The following is a 15,568-nucleotide window of genomic DNA, read 5'->3' as shown; positions in this document are numbered from 1 at the left end:
CACCTAAAGTGGACACATCTACGATTTGAAAATGGAACAGCAAGTGGAAATCGGTGCAAGGCAAAGGACCCAGGCAGCGCCCCACCCGACACTGCCGGGGCCATGAAGCTCGCCCCTCCCTGATCTGGTAACTGCCACGGAGAAGCCAAACGCAGAGTCAATCTGCGAAAACCTAATCCTCCAGAAAGCAGATTAAGCGTATAATTGACCTATATAATCCACGTATCATCTCCAGGCAAATGTTCCGGGCCTGGTGCAGGAGCCAGTGCGGTGCGCAACCCAGTGTGGACCGCATCCAAGTGCGGATGGCTTTTAATCACTCATCTCCGAGCCTGGGAGGGGTAAGCAGATGAATTCGCCCTAAGCATTACAATCTCTTTTAATCCTGATTTTCTTCTCAGTCCGTGTCTTCAAGAAGTACAAGGAGGAAAGAAAAGAAATTAATTTTTGTTTAGACCTTGAAATCTTAGGTGCTTCTCTTGATGATCTGATCTCTAATTTCAAGAAGCATGTTTCTGTTTTGGGGAAGATGTTGAATTAATCACCAGAGAAGGGGGAGAGCCATCTGCATGATTTATGGACACTCGAGCTTTTAAATCGCTGCCTCTGACTTATTTCTTGGGCTGTGAGATCCTTCTCATTTGCTGCTGTAGGAAGATGGAGATGATTTCATATCCATGTTTTATATTTTCTTTAAAAGTCAGCAATAATTTTCAAGGAGGCCAGGCTTCCCCTTGAGTCTGACAGCAATCTGATTCTCTTTTAAAAATTCAGTATTTTTAATAAAATTTAAATTCATTGCTATTGTACATATCCTCTTGCCTTTGTTTCAAAATTCTGTAAACTGTTACTTTGTAGTAACCGAAACCAGTTTACAATTGCAGGTCATTTTTTAGAAAAAAAAAAAAAAAAGACAAAATGCAGATAAAAATGTACAGCTGCATATCTGAAATACTATGCAAAGCCGTCTGAGGGCTCTTTTCCAATCAGCACTTAATTTTGGACAGTTAGGGGCATTACCAAAAAAGTTGGAGGTATTTTATAGGCCTCTGTAAATCAATTATATTAACACACAGACAATCTTTCACTGCATTAAAAAGACCTGGTTAGGCAACATTATGTCGGAATATATTTCTCCAATAAATCTAGAGAATGCCTGCTTTAAAAAAAAACAAAAACGGTGAAGATGAATTTAGAAAGCTGTTCTTACGTTACATAATAAAATAGATAAAAATGCAGAACCTCAAATATAGAGCCCCAAATGCTATGCCGATAATCCCCCACAAGCACCCAGTTCCAGCCAAAAGTACATGACGAGGCAGAGAGAAAACCAGCTCCGAGAGAGCACTGAAATGAAGGCCTGGCTGACACGGAAGAGGCACGCATTCAACGACCAGCTATTAGTCCAAATATTCCCAGATATGAACCCACACCAATGCCACCCAGCCTTCCCCACAAGGCACTCTCAATACGCCAAAGAGGGGGCTCATACTAAATAGCAAGAACGTAAAGGACTTATCAGGTAAACCAAGACTTAGAAACACAGCTAAAAACACAACAGGATCCCTGAGAACGCGCCTGGGAATGACAGATGCCAGCAGGAACTAACCACCAGAGAATGCCACAACAGTCAGAACCAACAGCCCCCAAACAGCAAACAATCCCAGAGATATAGACCCCCCCCCCCCCCGCCATTCAAAATGCTAATTGTCTATTATTCATTTTTGCCATTTGTCAAAAGGCAACAATTTGGAAGAGAAACCTCTCAGATCGACGTTTTTCTCAATAGGTTTCTGCCAATTGTTTAGAAACCTGCCCCAGGACCCCCGAGGGGAGGAATGCCATGGCAAGGGCAGGCCGCTGCTGCAGGAATTTAGGGTGGCAGGTTTCACAGACTCTGCCTTCCCCTTCCTGTCCCCTTGCTCAGCTCGGTGGACACCAGGGCCCTGCAGTGCAGATATGCAAAGAAATAAACACCATGCTTGAGGAAACAGAAGCCGAAAATAATCAAACATGTTGGTAATCTGATGTTTTGCTGCTAGATTATAGAAAAACAGTAAGTCCTGAATTAAATTACCGACACAGCATGGTAATGAAGCTTCTTGAGCAACTTGGGTTTTTTAAACGACAAATGTTTCAAATCCACGACAGAGTTAGTAACTTTTCTGCGCTTCCTCAGTGAGGCTGCCTGGTCCCAATGTTCTGGGAGTTCGGGGAGCAAGTTATTTGAAAAGTAAGGAAGTCAATGGCAAAGAGATTTATCTCTGAAGAAGCTGCTGATGTTCAGGGAATGACTGTGATGGTGGAGTCCGGAAAATGCGATCCTCAGAGGGCTGGAACTAAGACACCCTCAGGAAAACAGAACCGGCACAATCCAAGACTAAATTTAAATTGTGGGGGTTCTCACCATGTTGCTGAGGCCATTTCACGCTGGTCAGCGTGGAATTCACCAAGGGGCCGGAACATTTGTGAATTTTCGCATCGCCTTAAACATAATTTGCTTTCTGAAAAACATATTCATTTTTGTTTTTCATTATTCATTTTTCTTTTCAGTATTCATTCACACGAAAGGCCCGAGGGCTTGAGTTTGCCTGCGTTCTTCAGTAGTCAGACGAGTCTGCTTTGGCCATCTGTGCGAGCCAAGCCTGGACTCTTACTTTTCAAATAATTCAGCTGCACTTTCCCTTTAAAGAGGTCACAGAAGCGGACAACCTGTCCGGCTGCCTTCGAGAGGGCTGCCTTTAAAAAAAACGTCCCCTTGCCCTTCTCATTAAACAGACAGAGGGCAGCGCGGGGCATCTGCTCATGGAGCAGGAGGCGAAACTGCAGATGAAACATCAGATTTAGCGCCAGTTGTTTTAAAGTTTGCGAGAGCATGAGGTTATTCGCATACACGCTCACGCGGGAACACACACGCACACACACGCACGCGAAGGCCACACAAACGTGAGAATCAGAAGATACTGATCAAAGTGGGGGAAAGGCCACCTAGGCATTGAAAAGAACAATCCACAGGCTTCTGGGAGATGGGTGGCTTGGAATTTAATTCAGTGGAGATGGGCAGTGTGTCCACACCCCTAACCGCAGACCCGAGGGTGCTGCCGGCCTGTTTTCAATGCCTATGGGGTGGGGGGCCGTCCCCCCGGGCATTCTGGGCTCGGGCCTGTCATAGAGGCAGCATGCAGGCAGGGGGAGGGCCCGCCGAGAGCTCAGTGCAGGCATGAGGCATTCTCAGTGGGCGCGGGTCATGCTAGAAGATGTACACAGGAAGATTATTTGATTCTGATTCATGCCACTTCGTATAATGTGATAAAACATTTGACATGAGAGATAAGTTCCATTTTAACCCGAGAGGGGACGGGTGGGAATTAAAAGTAAGAAGGGTTTCTCGGAGAAAGGAGATGCGGAGGAAGGAGCGATATTGAGCACAGAAAGCGGATGATGGGGAAAGAAAGAAAGAAAGAAAGGGGCCTTTTCAACACACGAGGAAAGCAAATGAGCTGGAAGACAAGGCATGTAAAAGTCAGGAGCTGCAATTCCCTCAGCGGTGCCAACAATGAGCTCACTGAGCTGCGGAACACACACACACACACACACACACACACACACACACACGCAATGTAAACGGAACACAATCACAGGGAAATATAGAAACACGGATCCCACTGTAGACCAAAACATTAACGTTCGGGCTGGCACCGAAAACACGGGAACCTGGACAGGAGAGGCTCACGCTGCACGAGACAGAAGTAGGCGGCACGGTTAGAGCCACACGAGACAAGGGCGTCTGCGTCCCTGCACTCTGGCCCGGGCTACACTGGCAAATGCGGTGGAAACTCGAAGCAAAATATCTGGCTAGATCAGACAGCCCCGGCTGCTTTGGCCTGAAAGAGGTGGGCGATTGGAGACCAAAGCAGATTCCTTCTTCCTCTGGGCTCAGCGGCTCGCTTTGGGAGTGCAGACACAGTGCCGGTGGAAGTGAGAGCGCGAGGCCCCTGTGAGCCTTCGGAAATCTGTGTGTCCAAAGCTCGGTCTGGGTCGGCAGCCTGATGTGGGTGCTCTTTGTGCATTTGCTCTTTGTCCCAAATTTTCAAGTGGGAGGGTGGGCAGGGGGCACCTTGGCTTAGAGCGGCAAATGACCGAGCAGCTCTAACATAAGCGTTTGCCAAAACCCAGGGCTAAGTAAGGATCTCTCGTCTCCCAGAAACGAATCCTTTTTGAAGTGGTCACAATGCCACAGTTAGGCACATCTGCACGCCACAGCGGGTGTCCTGGAGGGTCCGCCCCCAGGACGGGAGCTGGCTCCGCCCTCCCACGAGAATATTCCCTAAAGCAAGGCCAGATTGCAAGGAGGAGAGCCATGATCAGGAAAGGTCTTTGCCAGTCAGGGAAAGCTGCCCCCAAGCGTCCTGCAGGACCGAGCCTGCTGGCCGAGAGGCTGGGCGCCATCCTGCGTGCCACACAGATGGGGGCGGAGACGCGCCACACCAGGGTGGGCTCGGAACAGACACAGGACAGATAGGAGCCTAAGGCAGAGAGAGAGGAAAAGATTTTGTTTGAGTCGGGACCAACCCATGTCCTCAAAATGTGACTTATCCTCCTGTCTCTTATTTTGTCACATTTTGGAGGGTCTCCTCCTTGGTCTGCAAGGAGGAGAAGGCATTTACTTACATCAAATAACCTTTCTATGTACATCTCCTCATTGACCTTATCACGAAGGACATCCTGAGAGTGGCGGACGAAAGTCACGTAGGCATCGGCCACGTCCATCCCGGGTTTCTGCAAAGAAACAGGAGAACATGAAAATGGAATTCGCCCCTGCATTTTCCTCTCTCCTCCCCGCTCCCTCTCACGGGAGTTCCAAGCTCTCCGTGGTGTATGTCCCAGCTGTTCACAGCCCAGACTGGTCAGAATGGCTATTTGAGCCTTCTGCACTTTCTGGAAAGCACACCTGGCTAAGAAGGGAGTCGGGATTACAGGGTTTTATACATATTTTTCTACTATTAATTTTTTTTCCTGGAAAAGATACTCTAATGAATAAATATTCACTGGGTAACCCAGAGATATTACCTGGATTTTTTTTTTTTTTTTTGGGGGGGGAATTGAGCCCTCTTCCCCTTTAAAAAATACCCACATATACTCTGTCTTCCATGGTCTCTCCTTACTGTAACATCAGAAAGGTGACAGCCTTCCCGGCCCCTTTCCTTTAAAAAACATTAAGACGGTGCTAAGTAAAGAAATCAGAGTTCAATCTATACCCCTTCCACCCACCCAAGTCACATTTGGGGGGTAATTTAACCGGAATATGTAGTATTTCCTCATCAGTTTACTCAGGAGACATTCAACCATTTGTCTTTGCTCCTGGGTGCGGCTTATAGTCCAAGGATTAAAAAAAAAAAAAAAAGGGCAGGGGCAAAGGATTTGATTTTTAAATAAATTAGATTTTCTGGAAAGGTAAGCAGGTGGTTCATACAGTACAGTATAGGAAATGATTTATTGTAAGAAAAAAAGAAGCACACTGCTTGACATGTCGTAATCAAAGTTATCTCCAAAGAAACCTATTAAAACACTGTAATATGGGTCATTAGGAGAGCTGCCACAAACCCCTTAACTTTCCACAGCAGATATGTATGTTTGCTAATAACTAAAAAGATTAGCTTTCATTACTGTGATTTACCTTAGATCACAAAGTATCATTTCCCTAGAAGACGGGACTGTCAAGCACTGCAAATTGAAGTTAGTTAACACTTCTGTGTAATTTCCAGGGTGAAAATGAGGAAGGTTTGGAAACAGTAGGACTGTATTTTTTTTTCAAACACAAAGCAAACAATTATCAAGCAAAGGGCCAATGCTTGGCCCCTGGGATGCTAGTAACATTTCTTAACACCTGCTGAAACAATGACAAGGTATTAATTTGAAAAACAATGAAGACAACCCAAAGCCACAGCAGTCAACTGTTACACTTTCAAGCAATTTTCATGGGATGGATTGAGCAGGTTCTGTGACGGGCCTATAATTGCGGCAGTTTCATGATAGCAAACAATAGAGGTCTCCAATGAGATGGAAGTGATAGCTCTCCGTTCTCAAGGCACCTCTCTCCTCCTCTCCCTGTGGCAGTATCAAAAGGCATCTCCGTGGGGATAGGGACCCCTACCTGGGGGATCTGAGAAAGTTATTATTACTGTTTCCATTCTTTTCCTGGTGCTGCTAGTGGCAGACATGGCCTTTTCCAGGACACATGCAGCACAGGAGAGCTAAGACCCAAAGCCACAGCCTGCAGACAGATCAGCGACCCTCAGTGATAGAAACAGCGATCCACAGTAATTGGTATTTTCACCACATTTGTTATCCTCAAAGGGGCAATTAAGTTTTAAAAAGTTTGATTAAAAAACCCCACACAGGATGATTCATCTCCCCAGGTAGTTAAGAAACTCCATAATTCTCTATTTCTTGACTGTGTTTAATTGTCCTTCATAGCACTTACCAATATCTGACACCGTACTATGTATTTAGTTACTGTCTTTTGCCTGTCTGGGACAACTAGAACCTAAAATCCATGACCACAGGGACTTTATTTGCTCTATTTTCTACTGTATCCTCAGCACATAGTTGGATGCCTGGCACACAGTAGGTGCTTGGTAAATGTTTGCTGAATGAACAAATCCATGAATAAATAAGTCCCTCCCACCTCCTTTCCAAAGCTCTCAGTCTCTCTACGGCAGGTCCTCCGCTAACGTTGTTTCCTTCCATGTCTTTGTTATAATGGTGACAAGATGCCCAGGAACTTGACTCTTGTTGATGGCCATTAGCCATACTAAAATCGTTTTTGATAGTTGTCATTTTACTTAAAGTCACAGTTTCCAAGAACCTATTGATGATATTAAGCGAGGGCTTTTTATTGGACCCCCCACAAATGGAAACTTGTGAAAATCATTTAAATTTCTCCCAGGCCTTAGTTATACCATCTGTAAAACGGGATTAAAACTCCCTACTTATCTTAAACATTATTATGATTATCAGCTAAAATAAAGTATGTTCAAGTGCTTTAAAAGCCATATATTACTATATAAACATCGAGCCCCCGAATGTTATATTATTTCATAGCCTTACCTACCTTTATAATCTACTTTGGAACCAAGAAGAAGAAAAAAGGGCCTCAGAGAAACCACCATCAAAATAAAAATGACAAAAATCTCTGCAGGAAAATGTGTAGTTTTCTTTTAATAGAGTCCTCAGGCCCCCACTCACAACCATCTTCCTTTCTAACCAGCTTTCCATCCAATTTCCAGGAGTTTGCTTTCCATCCCATTGGTGGCCAGCAAGGGGTGAGTTGGTAATAGAGAACTACTGCTTTCCCTGTGCCCTGTATGGGGGAAAAGGCTGCCAAACGGTAGCTCCACACATGTAGGGTCACCACCAGTTGGGGTCTGGGAGAGGCAAGCTACCCTACCCCTCGGGGGCCCTGGGAGTCACAGTCACCGTGGTGATCCTCCCTCATGGAGGAAGCATTGAAGTATGGCCAGTTCCCTATTTAAAACGGCAGGAGTGGATGCGTAATGCATTTTAAGTAGATTTCCAACCAAATGGTTAAAATAAAAACTGTTTACACACAAACAAGCTAACTTGTAATTATAGATGGGAATTTTTCTTGGCTAAACAACCGATGCTATTAGAGAAATTAGGCTTGATACCACATTGCTATCTACAAACAGTGGGGAAAACGCTAGGCAATGGTTTTAATACCCCACAATTACAGTGCTTATTTTAAACGTGGCTTGGACATGAAATAAACAGCAAATACATTCATCTCTGTGTAGTTAACTCCATCCACGTGTGGAAGATATCATTGCGAAGAATCCACTCTGTGGCTTAGAAAAAATAAGGCATTTAAATCAGAATTTATTCCTACCAGGATACTTCTGAGTTTGAGATAACAAATTCAGATTTTTCAGGACCCTTAGCAAGCCCTACTTGGGAATGCAAACCTGCTACGTATACCATGTTCGAATACTTCGTCTAAGACAAAGAGATGCTTTGGGATGTATGCCACGTTTTCAATGACTGGCAATAACGCTTCTCTCCATTAATGTGGATAATTAAGAGACAGGCCTCTAAGGTAACTAACTACTAATTCCCACACAGAACTAAACCAGCGAACCACGTGCCAACCTCACAGAGCAACACAAATGAACTCAGTCTTCAGAGCTAGAAACAACTTGAAAGATGACTTTATCCACTAGGTGTTAAGCCGGCTACAGATGATAAGGACCTGGGAGCTTTAAAAACACTGATGCCTGGACCGCACGCCCCAGAGATGGTTTTAATTTGGCAAGCGACCTGGCACTAATGGGTGTAAAAAGCTCCCCAGGTGTTTCCAATACGTAGGCAAGGTGGCGAATCACTGAGGGAGCCCATTGGTCCCCAGACTTGGACCTGCCTATCAGAACCACGTGGAGAGCTTGAGAAAGAGACTTCCAGGCTCCATCCCAGAACCACAGAGTCAGTATCTCTGGAGACGAGAGGCTAGAAATCTCTACTAGAAAACAAAACAAGACCAGACCAAAATCCTTGCCAAGTATTACTGCTGCACATTCTGGTTTGGGGACCACCAATTCAATAGGCGATGGCCGCTGGTGTGTTGGTAAACTGGCTCTTTAAAACAACAAAACCAAACAACACAAACAACCGACCTGGATTTGTAGTGCTTGCCAATTTCCATGGTGTAAATACTCTCCCCATGGCCCAGTTGGTGCTGCTAATGTGCCCTCACTGAAGACAGAGTTGGAAAGAAACGCACACAGTAGGCTCTTTCATGGGAGCCAGTGCCAGCCGGCTCCCTCCACTTAGTCAAAGGGCGAGCACCTGAGCGTTCACGCTCCTGCTTACTGGCCGGGAGGCGCTGGGCATGCAACTAACCTCTCTCCTCTCCTCCGTTGTGGAACAGGATGAAAACATTACCCCTTGGAGGGTGGTTTTGAGAAGTAAATGATTACTGTTATTCACCACATGTAAACAATGGGCACATAGAATATGTCTTCTATACACCATTATTTTCTCTAAAATTGTTTATCAAAACATTACTTATACTATTATTGCTATATAATTATTGGAATACTATTGTTACTATATTATGATAACTTACACTATCACTATAATAGTATTTGCTATTAAGCACACTTTAATCAACTTAATTTTAAAGTTTATCTTTTTTTTCTAAGCCATAATAATTGGTAAAATCATCATGATTTTTAGTTTTTCCAAAACTAAAGTACAGTAATTACTCAAAACCAGCTGGCAGGCGCACAGTGTTGAGAGCACTGCTAGAAATTTCCGCTCCCCCACTTAGCAGCTGTGGGACCCTCAGGGAGGGAGCCTCTCTGGGCCTCAGTTTCCGCATCTTTAAAGTGGGGTTATTATCAAGATTAAAAGTGAAGTGCTTTGAAGGTGCCCAGCGCAGAGTGGGTGCTTTAAAAGGTTTGGCTGCAGTTGTCATCATCACTGGTAAGTGTGCCGCATTTGGGGACATGCTGCTTCATTTTCTAATGCGTCCCTAGGGGGCGGAGACTCGGCGAATTCTTGTTGTTCCCCCAGAGCCCAGCGAGGCTTCTGCTGTAGCATAACCCAGCCCTGGACATGGGATGACTACAGGGCAGGGCACTTTTGCTGTGCATTTCCCCTCAACTGTACCGTCAGTCTGAACCAGAGGAAATCGCCAGTTTTTGACTTTTCTGACCTCCCCCAAATGTCAATTTGAGTTGCCCGACCAGATTTCTCTGCGTATTTGGGCCTTGCCTACTCCTCACCTGTTCTACCCTCGCCGGTGTGATCTTCCCTCTTCTTTGAGGCCGACAGAACACAAACCTCAGCCACCAGATCTTTGAGTCGCACGCTGAGAATTCCAGTTTCTATTACTGTTGAAGACCATGGCAGGCCAGAGCGAAAGTCAGCAAATCCAGCCCCCACTCCCACCCTCCCGCACTGGATTGTGGGCCTCACACGCCCACCCCCACCACGTGCCCTGCTCCTGCAGCTGAAATGTCTGATGAGGGCCAGGCCTGGCGCCCAAGGTTCCACACACACGTGTGCCATTTAAGCTGCACAGCAGACCCGTGTCTTGAGTACTACTGTCCCTATTTTAAGGAGGGAGAAACAGGCCCAGAGAATGTGAGTAGTTTGCTCCCTGTGAACTGAAAGTTGATAGTTTGGGGCTAGGGAAAATAAATTGCTTAGCGTTTCTCTCCCTCGTTGTAAGGATTATCTCTGTGAAGGAGCCTGAGGTCCCTCGATGAGAAATATTATATAAATTCAAAGCACAATTATTGATTGTACATTCTTTCATTAAACAAACAATATATGCTAATGCCAAATTCACTCCAATTTTCCATTTTGCCTTCCTGTGAGGAATAAGCCAATAAACCATTACACACTCAACTTCCTGGGGAAATGAATTTAAATGTTAATATAAATCCCTTTAGAGAAACACAAATTGTAACAAAGAAGTATTTGAACAAGGAGGGCACTTAACCACGTTCAGAATGAGAAACATTCAGTCCGAGACCCTTGGTGGCTGTTGAGATAAGCTCTCTAAATTTAATATTTTATAAGAGACTCCCACCTCTTTTGTTAGAAACGGAGATGCAGAATCACTTGCCTTCCCCTTCATTGGCATATGCTGAAATCGCTGCAATTTTATTTTGCTAATAGGCAGGGCAGAGTCCGCCTACAAACGCGTCCTGTTCATCACAGGTAATCCCACGCTCTCGCCTCCATGTGCGTACTTAACCTCAATTTAAATGTAAATCCTGGGCACCTTCGAGTGCTTTGGCTGTGAACTTGGAGAGCTCTCTTCATTAACGAGGTCTGCACTAATCACACACAGTTTGGGAAGGTTTCCTTAAAACAATTGCCGCGTTGACCCCGAAATGAACAAATTCAGAATTTATTTGTTTTTAAAACATACCGGCACCCTGTGCACATTTCTAGGTCATGACTCTACTTCCAAGGGGCGCATGCAGCGAGGAGGTGAGTGGCCACAGACTGAAATATGTCAGAGAAACTAATGAAAATAAAAACGAGAGCAAACTGGGGTTACCCTCAAACAGGACCCGTCTCCCTGATGAAAGAAGCCGGTCCCTCTTCTCATCTGATACAGTTTTCCCAGGACATGTTCGTGGCCTCCCCCCTCTGGCGATTCAGTTCAGGAAGATACACAATTTAGCAGCGACTAATGAAAACAGCACCATCAAACTTCTCATAAAAGCAAAGCAAAACAAGACAAAACCCCGCAAGTAAACAAATAAACAAACAAACAAAAAACCCACCAAACCCACAAAGGCAATTTGCATATACTCACAGGTACATCCACATACTTGGAAGCTGCCTTCACCTAAGAAGGAAAGAAGAGGATGGGAGTGAGGCTGGTGTTTATGTTTAATTGTTCACAGCTCAATGCTGAATCCCCATCAGAGTTACAACAATACGCTGGCACCTGGAGCTGGCCAGGAAACATGGGAAGGTACGAAAAAATAAAATCTGTTTGCTATTTTCCCCCAAGCCATAGCTATTTATTGCTTGAGAGAGAGAAAGTGTGTGTGTGTGTGTGTGTGTGTGTGTGTGTGTGTGGTTTGAGACAGAGAGAAGAAGGAGGAAAAGAAGGGGAGAGAAGGAGGGGGAGGAGGAGGAGGGGAGAGGGAGGAAGGAAGGAAGGAAGGAAGGAAGGAAGGAAGGAAGGAAGGAAGGAAGGGAGACAGAAGGAGAGGAAGGGAATAGAAAGAGAGAAAGAGAGTGAAGTATTCCTGACTGAGATTCTGTAGCTGGGGTGGGAGCTTTGCATTTTCCTCCCTCCCTTTAAAAGGGAGAAAAATGACTGTAGCTAAACCCCGGCTGATGAGTGGAGGGCTCCCCAGTCTAGAAAAGCACCTAAGGCTGGTGTCAGTCTTTGGCTTTGTGTAATTTGGCTGCAGGTTTGTCTGAATTGAACCCTTCCGTTCTCAGCTTCAGTGAACTCTCCTCAAGAAGAGGGATGTGGTGGGTGGGCGTCCTTAGCCCAGAGGGAAGTGGGTGTCTGTGGGTGGGTGTTAGAAGGGGTACCAGAGCCTTCCAAAACTGTCCCAAGGGTGCTGTTGTGTCTCTTGGATTTAAATACTAGAAAACCCAGAAGGAAGAGCAGGAAGTGGCTATGAAATTTATTTTCAGTGTTTGGAGGGGCAGTCTGGCAGAGTAGAGTGAGAGCATGGTGTTCGGAGTCAGAGCAGGTTCCAATTCTGCCTTTTCAACTTACTAGCTGTGTGACCTTGGGCAAGTTACTTCATCTCTCTGAGGCTTAGTTGCATCATTGCGAAATGGAGATCCTACTAGAGCCTGCTTCAGCTGCCGCCATAGTGTGAATACACACAGAGTCCTGGGACATAGTAAGCATGCAACAAATAATAGCTAAGATGTGCAATTCCTAAGCAAACCCGGGCCAATCAATAGCGGGGTTTGAGGAATAACATCTATGGGAGTCCAGCTGACGTTCTATGTGCCTCATTCTGACTTGCATTTGGTCACACATGCTCCTCTACGCACAGGTAAGACTAAGGGGCTGTATTTGGGGTCAGCGAGGGTTTCCAGGATTAAGGGCGACCACAAAGGCTGCGATGCACACACAGCAGTTAGGGTGTCTTTTCCCCTCTCAGGTAGGCTTCCCCTTGACATTGGGCTGTGGTCCATATCGGAAATCACAACCTCCACCCACATCAAAGTACCCAGGGGAGGATGCCTGCCCTTTTCGCAGAGATACTTTGAAAAACCTCACCTCCCAGGGGCGAGAAGCCAATGAGCCAACGTGTGTGGTGGAAGGAGCCTAGGGTTTAGGGTCAGAAGTTCCATAAGTGGCAGGACCAGCTGGCCCTGGGATAATCACTTCTATGCCTTAGTCTTGGCTCCTAGATTTCTACAACAGGGTGCTAATACTGTGCATTTTGTAGGGTTGAGAGCCTGATCAGGTGAAGAAAATATTAGAAAGTGCTTCGTAAACATTAAAGGGCTGAGCGCACATCGGTTCATCAATGAGAGAGCGAAGCATCCCAATCTTCCAAAGTCACGCCAGCACCCAAGACGATCCGCAGGCCCCCGTCTAACCAATTCTCCCGGACCCCACACTTTTCCTTTGCCGCCCTGATGGCCACACAGGCCAGGCACTTTTGTGCCATGTCTGTCTCTCATAGATTGGCACATCTCGCTCATGCCTATCTTCCCAGCGACTTGCTTGGAACCTTAGAAAGGGCACTTGGGGAAAATTTGTAGCAGGAAGGAGAGAAGGCTAGTGAGCAGTTCTGGCTTCAGGATGGTTGAGGAACAGCAGAGGAATGACCAGATCAAGAAAGCCACTGAAAGCCGACATATATATATATATATATATATATATATATATATATATATATATATGGCTAATATGCTAAGTGTCCGACTGTTTGACCGGTTGCTATGACATGCACTGACCATCAGGGGACAGACACTCAACTCAGGAGCTGCCGTGACATGCACTGGCCGTTTACAGAGAAATGACACTGTGGACCCGGTGCTGACAAAGCAACACTTGTCTTACCCCAAGTGGGACACAGGTCCCACCACCACCCAGGAACAACACCCCACCGAATCACAGCTGAGACCCCATGGCATAAAATGCGGACAACAGCCCAGCCCAGCCTGGAAACGGTGGCTGTGGGTGCCAGGTAATGACGTCACGTAGCAACGCCTGGCTTCCTCTCCCTAGCAACTAGCCTCCTTGGAGTTTCTTCAGCCCAAGAACAGGACTTGCTTTATAGCCAAGTGGAAAAATTTTACACTTTAACCAAATGTCTGTGAAGCATTTTCACATGCCTCATCTCTTTTGATCCTCAGAGAAGTCCTGGAGTAGGTAGATAGGAGACTCGGTGGAATCCTATTTTCTTTTCATTAGCAAGACAACAGAGATTTAGAAAGCTTAGAAACTTGACCTGGCTGAAGAGAAGTAAGAAATAGTGGAACTTAAAAATGACTTCAGGTTTTCTCACTGAGCAGAATATAGTCAAACACTACTGCAGTTAAATATTTTACCCTTTGTTCTCTCTGTGTGACCTACAATAATAATCTGCTTCATGTTGGTATTTACTGCTGTGTTACTGACAATTACCTGAAAGAGAAGTTGGGGTGCTTCACTGGGCTGGAGAAAGTTTAGCTACATGAGAAAGCAGGTCTAATTAAGCAAGCTTATTCTATACCTATAAAAGGTTAAGTTGACTTGTGCATGCACAAAACATATAAAACTCTTACTGGTGCCAATCATGTGCGTGTGTTTTGACCTGTCATGTCAATCATGAATTTGGTTGACACTTCTATTATAGAGAAAGGGCAAATAGTGATATTAAAATATTTCTTCTAATTAATTTTTTTCAATGTGCACAAATTTGTGCACCGGGACACTAGTGTTTCTATATAAAGCTGGCTGCCTGCAAAGCTGGTGGGAGAAGCAAACTGCTCTGGACCATTAAAAGCTTGGAGGGACGCGTTCCCAATTTTGCACAAATAATACTTATATTAAATTATTCAAACCCCAAATCATTCCTCTCCATTCCTGTTCCAGATTTTAGTTTGGGCAAAAAGGTAGCTTTCCTTTCTTCCAAGTCTCCCCCATTTAAAATAACATCTAACACTTTTAGGATGTTTTCCACTTTGCAAAGAACTTTTATGTGCCGATAGTTTTTAAAAAATTATTTTGTTGTTAGTCCTCACCCAAGGATACTTTTTCCATTGATTTTTAGAGAGAGTGGAAGGGAGTGAGGGGGATTAGAGAGAGAGACATATCTGTGAGAGAGACACATTGATTGGTTGCCTCCTGAACATGCCCTGACTTGGGCCAGAGATTGAGCCTGCAACCAAGGTACATGCTCTTGACAGGAATCAAACCCGAGACCCTTCAGTCTGCAGGCTGACACTGTAACCACTGAGCAAACTGGCTAGGGCTGTACAGTTTCTTCTTTAAGCCACCCTGTAAAGTGGGGGCTGTGAATCATATCTATTTATGACTGAGAACACAAAAAACCCATAGAACTTAAGAATTTATTTGCTAATGACCTCAGCCAGGAGGTGGAGAAGCCAGGAGCCCTGAGCCTCAATTTTCCCTTTGGAACTCCTGATCTCCTCACCAGTGACAGAATCGGGCAGGGAATTCAAGCATCAGTGGTCAGAGCAGGTGCTGGCCAAATAATGGCTCAGTGGGAAATGGCCTCCTTTGCTCCATAGAGTTGGTGCTTGGCAGTTGGTAGGAGTTTTGCTGCAGCTGAAATGATCAACCTTTAAACATGCCTACTCTCCATTTACCACTAACATGCCGTTCCAATCCGGAGAATGACACCAGTCAGAATCTGCTTCTTCCCAGGCAGCTCGGGAAGACGGAGCGAGCTCTGTGCAACGAACGAAAGCCGTCCGCTCAGCTATGGGCACTGCCTTCAGGTCCAGAGGCTTGTTTTTTTCTCTGATAACAGCTGACTTGCATGGGGTCTTATCGATCTTCCTCCAGTCCCATAACAACAGGAAAGACTGGCTC

At 45.4% G+C, this 15,568-nt stretch overlaps 1 protein-coding gene across 10 annotated transcripts in view; it reads right to left on the bottom strand.

The window, feature by feature from the left end:
• The window catches only part of CADPS (calcium dependent secretion activator), a 448,916-nt gene that overhangs the window by 32,726 nt on the left and 400,622 nt on the right, over nucleotides 1–15,568 (bottom strand). For all 10 annotated transcript variants that reach the window (XM_081106565.1, XM_081106568.1, XM_081106567.1 and 7 more), the window contains 2 exons: nucleotides 11,354–11,386; nucleotides 4,672–4,779 (listed from right to left, as the gene is read on the bottom strand). In XM_081106565.1, the coding sequence (XP_080962691.1) occupies nucleotides 4,672–4,779; nucleotides 11,354–11,386 (141 nt within the window). The remainder of the gene's footprint in view (nucleotides 1–4,671; nucleotides 4,780–11,353; nucleotides 11,387–15,568) is intronic.

The sequence above is a fragment of the Myotis nattereri genome (assembly GCF_964212035.1).
Source record: "Myotis nattereri genome assembly, chromosome: 14".
Taxonomy (NCBI): domain Eukaryota; kingdom Metazoa; phylum Chordata; class Mammalia; order Chiroptera; family Vespertilionidae; genus Myotis; species Myotis nattereri.
The sequence above is the reverse complement of the archived record's forward strand: the minus strand, read 5'-3'. Positions and strand labels throughout refer to the sequence as shown.